The 11,471-nt window shown below is 35.2% G+C and overlaps 1 protein-coding gene across 1 annotated transcript; it reads left to right on the top strand.

Moving 5' to 3' along the window:
* The first annotated feature begins 3,221 nt into the window (after positions 1 to 3,221).
* On the top strand, positions 3,222 to 5,391 carry LOC111984998 (uncharacterized). Its single transcript, XM_024016620.1, has 4 exons — positions 3,222 to 3,430; positions 3,668 to 4,097; positions 4,195 to 5,160; positions 5,245 to 5,391. Exons 1-4 carry the CDS (start codon positions 3,222 to 3,224, stop codon positions 5,389 to 5,391), a joined length of 1,752 nt encoding a protein of 583 aa, XP_023872388.1.
* Positions 5,392 to 11,471: the final 6,080 nt, after the last annotated feature.

Genomic DNA, 11,471 nt, shown 5'->3' with positions numbered 1-11,471 from the left:
TCCTACTTTTTTTTTTTTTTTTTTAATGGAGTTGAACTGTGACTCTGTGACCTATCATGGATAAGATTAGAAAGAGTTGAAGAAATATAAAACTAATGAAACCAATGGCCACCAAAGTCAACCGTTGTTTATACATCGAATAGTGGCAAGCACTGGAACATTCCACATTAGAGTATGTTGAGGTCCAAAATTTCACAACAAAGCCCACTCCATAAAAAATAAAGAATGCCCAATTCGTGCAGCAAGAAGAATCGACATCAAGGCCCTATATATGTTCAGATTCCCAACAAAAAAGGCCATTAAAAAGTCCAGCAAAATCCAGTGAAAGAATTGGGCCGGGATCCCCAGAGGCTGCCAGAGGCTTGAGATCCTTGGGACGTGCAGCACAGTTAAAGTGGGATTGAGACAACTTAAAAGAAGTACCACGAAATACAAGAAATGAAGAATATATATGTCCCTCTCAAGCACCCAGTGGTGCAGCAAAGAATAAGAAAGCTTGGAAAGTGACAATTCATTAACAAAAGGTTGTACCTCGGGAAACCTAGAATGAAGAACTGTAAAAGGAAGTGGCTGAGAAAACCTTCAACCCAGCAGGAATGGATTTTGCTCACTTGGGAAAAATGACATCAAGGAGGACAGCCAAAAAGCTAAGTCTAAGAGGTAAAGGGCCTTGAAAGAAAAGAGGCTAAATGTTAGCTATCCAAAATGGAAAGTTAGTAAGTGGCTTTTAGGAAAACAGGGCTAAAAGATGAAAACTATGAGAAACAGAAAAAGAATCAACGGTCAGAATGGCTGGCATAACAGGGGCTCTGGTACCTAGGGAGAATCAATGGTATCCAAACCCTAAAATGACACTATAAAAAGGGGGAAGCAACCAACATTAAGGGAAATTATGCAGAATAGAAAATCCCAATAGAATTATGCAGAAAACTCTATCAAGATTTAAAGAAAGTAGGGAAAACAGCTCTCGGTATCCCAGAACAACCACTATAGAAGGTACTTGGATTCAAAGGGATTCAAACTTTGCAAGTCTTAAAGGCTTAGATAGCCATCTAAGTCTGTAATTTTTGAGCTTATTTGGACCTTGTATCACATCTTAGTGAGCATATTGTAATCCACAATTTAAGAAAAATAATGAAATACCGCATATTGATTTGAGGATCTCTAACAATTATTTGGTGTATTTCTTTATTACGTTGTCTTCCTTTACTGTTTTTTGCTAAAATCCTTCTCACCTAACTATCTTGGAAGGCAAAGCCCAAGCAAAGCCACTTGGACTTGAGTTCTAAATCCCACAAGTCTTGTACAAAAGCACTAAGTTTGTGAGAATTGGGGCCAGGATCCTCGTTGCTGAATTATTCTCATGAAATTCATTTACATATATGTATAAGAATGTATATCCTAATCTAAGAAACTAAAAAATTATTTGAAGATATGTGTATTGTATAGTGTGTTTTATGTAGCACCTATAGAGGTAAAGGGAAAGGACAAAAATCTATTACATAATAAACATGGAGAAATATCATATAGTTCTGAGGACTAGCATTCTGGGTTCTTACAGGCCTAGTACGCCCTGGGATCCCACGATAGTATACCTGGGATCCCACGACAGTATGCTCCGGGGTACCAAGTGAAGGAACTCTTTTAAATGTTTATACAATAAAAGATAGGGATAATTACACATAACCCACCTATGGTTTGGGCGAAAATCACTTTGCCTACCCGTGGTTTGAAAAGTATCACTTCACCCACCTGAGGTATGTTTTCGTCACTCTCCGTAACCCACCTCGGTCTCTGCTGTTACAAAAACACCTTTTGACCCGAAAACAGAACATAACAAGAATCAAACACCCAAAACTCAAAAGCTTTTCGAGAGAGAGACCTAAGGTGCGATCAGCTTGTTCTTCGTGGTTTGGAGCGTCTGGAGTGGGAGAAAACACTTTGTTTGCATCATCGAAGCTAGGCAAGGTATGTGTGACTGCTGTTCATCTGCATTTGGGTTCTTCCACCCATGTTTTTAGCCACAACCCACCCATATAGTTAGGTTTTGCTGTTCATATGCACATTTAAATTTTTTTTGTATGTTAAATGTACATTTTGCTATTTATATGTAGAATCGCTTAGGATTAGATGTATTGCTATGGTTGTTTATATAATGCATATACCTGAAAAAATCATGTTTATTTATCAATGATTGCACTTGTTTATGAACTGTGGGTAGTGTGGTCCCTATGAATTTGTTGGGAATTTGGTTTTGGATGTGCTTTATATGGTCCTTTGTCCGTGTGTTGTTGTCTTGTTGTCTCTTTTGGCTTCTTGTCATTTTCTGCATGTTAGTGTGTAAACAAACTATATTTGAATTGCAGATAGTTGACTTCACATTTGACATTGAAATTCATGTTGGGGGATATTTTGTGGAGGAGCCAACCATTATATATGTGGGTGGGTCTGTACGTTTACTGACAAAGCTTGACCCTGACAAGTTGAGTTTCTTTGAAATTCGAGATTTATGCCATCTAGTTGGTGCTCCTAAAGAACACAGTATATATAAGTGTTTACTTCCTGAAAGTGATCTACAGGATGATTTAAGAGACATAGAAATAGATGCAGATGTCCTAAACATGACTACCCTTCATAGGGCATGGCCAGCTGAAAAAATCATAGTCTATACTGAAATAAATGTGGAGCCATTAGCAGTTGAGTATCCTGATGGAAGGGGAGTGGCAGATGGTGGTATAGGTGGTGGAGGGGGAGTGGCAGATGGTGGTGTAGGTGGTGATAGGCTTGGGGGTGTGGCAGATGGTGTAGGTGGTGATGCAGGTGGTGATGTAGGTGGTGATGTAAGTAGTTTAGGTGGTGATGCAATAAGGGATGAAATAGATTTAGATAGTGACTATGATGAAGATGATGAGAATAATGATGAGAATGATGAAGAAGAAGATGTTAAGGATGTTGAGATTGGTGCAAGAGATGAAGAACATAATGTTGAAGGAAATGATGATGGGTTTGATGATGATGATGATGATTGGCTAAATGAAGGCCTAGAGGGGGATGACTTTGGTGATGATATATCTGCTACTCAAAACTCAGCTCCACAAGGTTCTGCTCCCAATACAGCCCCATAATCAAGCAATGCACCCCACACAGCCCCAGAATCAAGCAATGCATTCCATGCAGACCCTCAGTGGGCTGAGCCAGCCCTTAAGGATGACTTGGTAAGCATGGATGGATCTGATGATGAGCAGGTAACTGAGCAAGTAAAGTTTAATGCTAAGAGTGACATGAGAAATGTTGTACTGAAGAAGGAGATGAAGTTTCCTAATGCAAAGGTGTTCAGAGCTGCTTTGAGGGAGTATGCAGTCAAAAAACCTGTTGATATCAAATTTAAGCTTAATGAGAGGACCAAGATATCAGTTCACTGCAAGAATGGGTGTGGGTGGAGATGTTATGCATCTTAAATAAGTGGAGAGCTAACATTTCAAATTAAGACCTTGACTAATGATTGTACTTGCCCTAAGTCTTTTAAAAACAGTCAAGCAACATCAGTTTATGTTGCTAAGAGGTTCATTGGGGATTTTAGCAAAAATCCAAATTAGGAGGTGAGTGGTTTACACAACCATGTGATGCAAAATTTATCTGTTGACCTAAGTGTAAACCAAGTGTATAGGTCAAAGAGAAAGGCAAAGAATTTGATCAATGGAGATGAGCAACTGCAATATGGTATCCTTAGGGACTATGCACAAATGATAACCACTGTAGACAAGGGGAGTAGGGTTATACTGCAGACAAAAATGGCTAATGAGGCTTCCCAGCCAAAATTTAAAAGGATGTATATTAGGTTCAATGTTCAGAAGGTAGGATTTCTAGGTGGATGCAGGCCATTTATAGGTTTAGATGGTTGTCACATAAAGCACAGATTTGGTGGGCAAATCTTACCTGCCACTGCTAAAGATGCAAATGACAACATTTTTCCAGTAGCCATGGCTGTTGTGGAACAAGAACCAGGGAGTCTTGGATATGGTTTTTTGGAAATTTTTGCTGATGATATAGGGAGGCTAGAGGAGCTTCAGTTGGTCTTCATTTCTGATAGGCAAAAGGTATGCAAGTTTTTTTTTGTTTTGTTTAGTTACACTTGAATAGTTTACTTTGTTTACTGAACTAACTTGTTTTGTTTGTTTGTTTGCTTATTTGCAGGGGCTTATACCTGCAATAGAGACACTATTCCCTACTGTGAAGCATAGATACTGTGTGAAACACATCTACAACAATTTCAAAGTTGATCACAAGGGATTAGAGCCGAAGGATGCACTGCGGAGGTGTGCTGCAGCCAAAACAGTAAGGGAGTTTGAGAGATGCATACAATACATAAGGGATTTGGATGAAAAGGCATACGAGTATCTTGCAAACATTGCACCTGCACAGTGGACAAGGTCACACTTCAGTACTAGGGCCTTAACAAATTGCTTGGTAAATAATTTGAGTGAATCTTTTAATGCAATGATATTGAAGTCTAGGGACAAGCATATCTTGGCAATGTTGGAGTGGATTAGGGTTAGACTCATGACTAGGCTTTATACAAAAAGGGAAGGGATACAGAAGTATGCTAGAAAGTTGTATCCAAGCATACAAGATAGGTTGGAGAAATTGAAGGTTGAAAGTAAGTCATTTAGTACTACTCCAGCTGGGAGTTTCCTTTATGAGGTAGGTAGTCAATATGAAAGGCATGTAGTTGATTTGGTGAAGAAGACATGTAGCTATAGGTTTTGGGACATAAATGGCATTCCCTGCAAACATGCCATAATAGCCATTTATACAAACATTGAGACACTAGAAGACTATACCCACCCATGCTACTTCAAAGAAACTTACATGGAGATATACAAGGAAGTACTTCCTCCCATGCCTGGCCAGTCAGAATGGGCTAAAACTGGACAGCCTGCTCCCCTAGCACCTCACATATACAAGTCACTAGGCAGACCACCCAAGCAAAGAAAGAGGGTTTCTAATGAGCCTAGGAACCCTTACAAAGCAAGTAGGCTGAACAGACCTGTAAGATGTGAGAAATGCAAAAAGGAAAGGCATAACTCAAGAGGGTGCAAGGCTGGCATCACTGGGGAGACACCATGGCAGAGGAGACAGAGACTTGCAAGAGAAAAGGCTGTAAGTAATTAGGATTTAAAAGAAAAAGAAAACTTGTTTTTAAACTTACAATAAACACTATATTGAAACTGGGTTTTGTTGCAGGCAAGAGGAAGGGAGCCTGCACCTAGATCTGCACCTAAGCCTGCACCCCAGCCACCATCCCAACAGCCTACCCAGACTTACAACATGATGTCTGCCACTCAGCCTTCATCCTCACAGCCAAAGTCTCACACAGCTAGGGAGACCTGAGATACCTTACCAAGTTCTTCACAGGTAACTTGGTTGACTAACCTCTTTCCTAGATGGTTGTGTAGACTGTGATATTTTTTAACAAATGGATCTATTTTTTATTTTGTAGCCTTCACATGCAAATAGGAGCACTAGTGGTGTGAGGACTAGAGGACAACTTGCTGCACAAAGGCCACCAAAAATGAATTCAGTGGGTGGAAAGAGGAAAGAGTAAAGGCAAGAAATGAATGAAGCTAGTGGGTACGCATGCCAGCATTGGGAGTAAAGCTAGTGGGAACACGTGGGCCGTTTTGTTTTTTTTGTGAAGACCACTATTGGCTTTTTGTAATTATCAATTAGTGTCAAAAACAATCACCTTATTTTGAGAAATTATATGTATGTGTATATATGTGTGTGTGTATATATATATATGTGTGTAGCTGGCCTTGGAATGTGCTTTTTTGTAATTAAGGTACAATATACTCCAGGTTGTTATATGGAAGTTGTGGTATTACAATTTGTATGGAAAAATATTTGTCCAAACTAGATTATATGGAAATTTATTTATTGCTACTACAAATTGTGTCCAAGTATATTTTTCCAATATAGATTGTATCGAAGTTGTTATTGTGGAATGGTTGTTATGGTATGCACAAGTCATTGATAATTGACATTATTTGTTCAAACTAAATTATATGGAAGTTTATTTATTGCTACTACAGATTGTGTCCAAGTATATTTTTCCAATATAGTGTATGGAAGTTATTATTGTGGAATGGTTGTTATGGTATGCACAGGTCATTGATAATTGACCAATACTTCTTTCATTATATGCCCACAGACTAGTGGCATGACCAATATTTCTTTCATTGAATGGTTGTTATGGTATGCACAAATAGTATATTTTTCCAATATAGATTGTATCGAAGTTGTTATTGTGGAATGGTTGTTATGGTATGCACAAGTCATTGATAATTGACATTATTTGTTCAAACTAAATTATATGGAAGTTTATTTATTGCTACTACAGATTGTGTCCAAGTATATTTTTCCAATATAGTGTATGGAAGTTATTATTGTGGAATGGTTGTTATGGTATGCACAGGTCATTGATAATTGACCAATACTTCTTTCATTATATGCCCACAGACTAGTGGCATGACCAATATTTCTTTCATTGAATGGTTGTTATGGTATGCACAAATACTCAATAATTGACCAATTCTTCATTCATTGACACATCAAAATATTACATTGGTAGGTTAGTGCTATTACAATGCAAATTCATTAACACCATTGCCATAAGTATCTCTACTAACCAATTAACTACTTCAGGGCAACAATCTAGGTCTCTTCACTCCAAAGAACTCAATTGAGACAAAACACAACAACATAACAATAACAAAAAAGATTCATGACAAAATGCATGCAGACTTCCACATTCTCTGCTTCTCTTTAGCAAACATGGCTTTTTCCTTAGCTTTTGCACAGACAGCTCGAGCCTTTCTCTCTCTCTCTCTCCTCGGCTTTGGCTTCTTCTTCAAGAGCCTTTTATGCCATTTTCCTAGCTTCTTCTACCGTTTCCAGAGCTATCCTTTCCCTCTCATTGGCAAGTTGGAGAGCACTTTGAAGCCTAGACATCTTCTCTAGAGCCAAAGGTGCAGTTTCATTCCCACGAGGACAGGTTAGGTTATTAAGCCAAACAAAGAAAGGACACTTAGGACCAACCTTATAATGGCTACAACCCAAGAACCTCCTCCCAAAATTGTACAAATTCAAACTTGTTCTCAAAACACAAGTCTGCTCATTGCACATATGTCCACATGAACCCGAGAAATTACCACTTGATGAAGACATATTAACAGAGCATGATTCCTGGGAAGTACAAATTTAGACTTTCACATAGTAAGTTCGCACTTGAACAAAATCTAAAACCCTAAATCAATAACAGACACAAATATGTGGGTGGGTCACGATGAACAGCAGTCACACATACCTTGCCTAGCTTCGATGATGCAAAACAAGTGTTTTCTTCCCCTCCAGATGCTCCAAACCACGAAGAACAAGTTGATCGCAACTCGGGTCTCTCTCTCGAATAGTTTTTGAGTTTTGGGTGTTTTGATTCTCGTTATGTTCTGTTTTGGGATTAAAAGGTGTTTTTGTAACGGCGGAGACCGAGGTGGGTTACGGAGAGTGACAGAAACATACCTCAGGTGGGTTAAGTGATACTTTTCAAACCACAGGTAGACAAAGTGATTTTCACCCAAACCACAGGTGGGTTATGTGTAATTATCCCTAAAAAATAAGCCTTAAATACTCTATTTCAATCTCCTTCTCATTGTGAGTATTATGAACACTTATTTTACTCATTTCGTAAGAGTAAATGGTCATTTTACAAGATTAAAACACTTATAATGGTATTTTATTGCTTAGTAGGAATTGCATTTTTTGTCTTGAGGAGCTTTATGTGACTTGCACACAACTTGGTTTGTAATTAGCCCCATTTAGCTGCGGTGAACCAAGCCCAGTCCACCAAAACAACAAGTATTAAGGCCGGAGATCCTTGTCTCTACTTGGGCTTGTGTGCTAAGAAAAAAAGCACTCTCACAGAGTATAATCAGTTTGGTTTCATATGAAGCAATGCGTTAATTAGAATTTTTATTTTTTATTTAAAGTCTAGGGATTTTTGTCACCATATACTTGTATTTAGTCTAAAATACAATAGAAACTCACATACTTGACATCCAATGACTCCCTATAATCTGGACATACCCACTCCTAACAACCACTCAAACTCTAGTATACCACTATCAAACTACTTCCCTCAGTCATGGAATATAAGCAATCAAGAGAGACAAAAACTCACCTTTAAATCCCCTTGGAATGGATGAGACGTGCCACCAACACTTTATACTTCACTACTTCAGAGTGTTATATTCTTCCAATAAGCCACAACATATTAAAAAAATGACACTTGAGATATTTCCAAATAAACCAAGGTAAAATAAAATAGTTTTTTTGGCAGTAAAATTATAGTACTATTGAAACGACATTTAGGCAATCTCACAAACACATCAATGGCATGCCAAGGATGCTCGTCTAATATAAACACAAACACAAACAAACGAAGAAGAAAAAAAAGCGTCTCATATTAATATAAACAGAGCATAAAAGTTTTGCACCCAAAAAAAAAGAATTGAAATAGAGAATAAAAGTTTTGCACCAAAAAAAAAAAAAGAATTAAGATGCAGGAAGGTGGGTAGCTTTCAAACTCTCTGTTTTCTCATGCAATACCTGAAGGCTTCATCGTTTTTATTTTAATTTTGTTTTCCTTTTCTTTTTCCTCCCTTTAAGCTTCACTCTATGTTACATATTTCAAAACCTTGAACACAATATTTCAAAACCCTGAACACTTCCCTTTTTTTTTTTTTTTTCGGGAGTAAATAAATAAGTAATGGGCTACATTTATAGGGCTAGGATTTATAGGACTGTAAATTGTAAAAACCATTAAAAAATTGAAGGAATTTTTTTTTTAAAAGAAAATGACGTAGCAGCTGATGTGGCGCAACGTGAGAGTAACAGAATTAAATGTTATGCTTCAGTTTTTAGTAATATATAGAATATAGATATAGATATAGATATAGATGAGTTGTATATAAAAATAAAAACTAGGATATTGTGTGAAGTTATAAAATGGGTTGATAAAAAATAGATAAAGTGAGTTTTAAGAATATAAAATAGACATTTTTTTACACTCCCAGATGCTAGTACTCTTATACATATTTAGACCTATGAAAACTAAAATTTGACTATGAAACATACCACGTATATTTTCTTTGAAATGGAGAGGATTATGATGTCATTATTAATATTTTGACATTGATGATGTTTTCCAAAACCAACAATACTGAGAGTTATGATTAATTTTTTAAATTTGGGACATATTTTACTTGAACAATATTTGTTTATGCGTAATTTGTACGTTGATTGATGACAGAAATGTATATTAAAAATTAAATATTTTAAATATGCTAAGGGTATGGGCAAGATGTTAAAATATGCATGGAAACATATATTTTTTAAACAATTGTATTCGTTTATTGTTGTTTTATCACGTTAAATTATTTTTAATTTGTAACTTAGATCATGCACTTATATATATATATATATATATATAAATATATACATACATATATATATAAATATATACATACACACACACACACACATATATATATATATATATTTATATTTATATTTATATATATAGGGCGGCTTAACACTAAATGCAATTGCCTAAGTCCCTAGGTATAAAAAATGCCACAAATTTTAATTTAAATAAGCCTATATATTAGTTAATAAATAAAATAATTTTTTTTATCAAATAAAAAACAAAAAAAAAGAGATAAAAATGCTACTTTCACAAAAAATTTCACAACACTTTTACTACAATTCCTAAGTAGCAAGTTATTACAGGTTGTTATTGATAACAAAAAAATAATTTTAATGATGAGTTTTATTGTGAATGTAGAACTTCTTAAAAAAAAAAAAAAAAAGGAAAAAAAAAAGAGCAATACACAAAAAAAAAAAAAAAAAAAAAAATTCACAACATTTTTCACAATAGTTGAGTTGAACTTACCACTACCATTTTATCACGCAATACGTGTGAAAAGTTTTGTCAATTTTTTTATGTTTATAAACTTTTTAGTAATAATTTTACATCTAAAACAAGATAATAGAGTTTAAATAATATTTAATTTTTAAAGTCAGATTTATATATAAAAAAAGTTTTAATTTCGATTTAGGTCCCAAATGTATCAAGTCACCCTTTTATTTATATATATATATATATATAGTGGTAACACGAACATGGACTGCTAATATGACCCAAAAAAAAAGAAAAAAAAAGAAGAGAGGTGAGAAAAGAAAGAAAGCAAAGGCCATTCATTGTTGCAAGTCCAAATAAGGTATTGCTAACGGTCAGTCAATAAAGAAAGCTGCGCGTTGCACGTTAAAAAAAGAAAAAATTATAGAAATATGGTTGTTGTCTAGTAGACTTCTGTATTGATTCATGTTTTTGAATCTTGATTATGAAAGTACGGCTCGGTTGGAATTATAATGTTAAAATTATAATTTTTTAAGGTATTGGTGCCCTGATGTAATTATTTAGAACGTTAGGGAGTGGTGGTAATTTCAGAACGGCCTTCTTTTTTTCTTTTTTCTTTTTTTTTTTCTTTTTCCTTTTTTTTTCAGGAAAATTTCAGAACGGCTTAATTTATGTGGATTTGACAAAATTGGACCCAAATTCAATTGACTTGCCCAATCAGGACCATAAAAAAATTAAAATAATATATCGGTCCTGAACTGGAGATGAACCTGTAGGAAAACGGGTCAACCCTTACCTAACCGGTTGAAATGTTGGGTTGGTCTTGGTCAACCAGTGAGACTCAATTTGATCCATTTTTTTTTTAAGAAGGAATTTTTTTTTTTTGGGTGAACAAAATATGCAAAGTTGGATGATTTCCTTTGGTGGAAAGAGAATTACAACCAATTTTCCAGAATTCTCGTTAATGACAAGTGATATCTTGAACATTCATATAACTATGATTGCTTTTGAATTAACTTTTAGATGGTTTAGTGTTTAGCGTTTTTTGGTTTTTATATAGGGTTTGGTGTTTGTTATTGTTAGGGTTTAGAATTTAGTGTTTGTTCAGCTTGAATTTTAGGCTTAGTTTTAGAGTTTAGGATTTAGGATTTATGATTTATGGTTTGTTATTGCTAGGATCTAGGGTTTGTACCTCTGTGGGTTAATATATTTTATCAGGAGTTAATTTTATAGTCCTGTTTATATGATTATATTGTGTACTTCTTGTTGTTGTTATTAGTATAATAATAATAAATAAATAAATAAAAGAAGAAGGTGGAATTGAAGAATACATATTTATACTGTTTTATTATTCATTTTCATATATCTCATTGAATTTGAACTTACTTTTTGACAGATTCTTAAATTTCTTCCTCATTATATAAAACTTGTCACATGTACATACTACATAGCTGTTGAGTCCCAAATAATACTATCAACAATATTAGCAATCTAA

This window comes from Quercus suber, unplaced genomic scaffold (genome assembly GCF_002906115.3).
Source record: "Quercus suber isolate HL8 unplaced genomic scaffold, Cork oak 2.0 scaffold_508, whole genome shotgun sequence".
Classification (NCBI taxonomy): Eukaryota; Viridiplantae; Streptophyta; class Magnoliopsida; order Fagales; family Fagaceae; genus Quercus; species Quercus suber.
The sequence above is the reverse complement of the archived record's forward strand: the minus strand, read 5'-3'. Positions and strand labels throughout refer to the sequence as shown.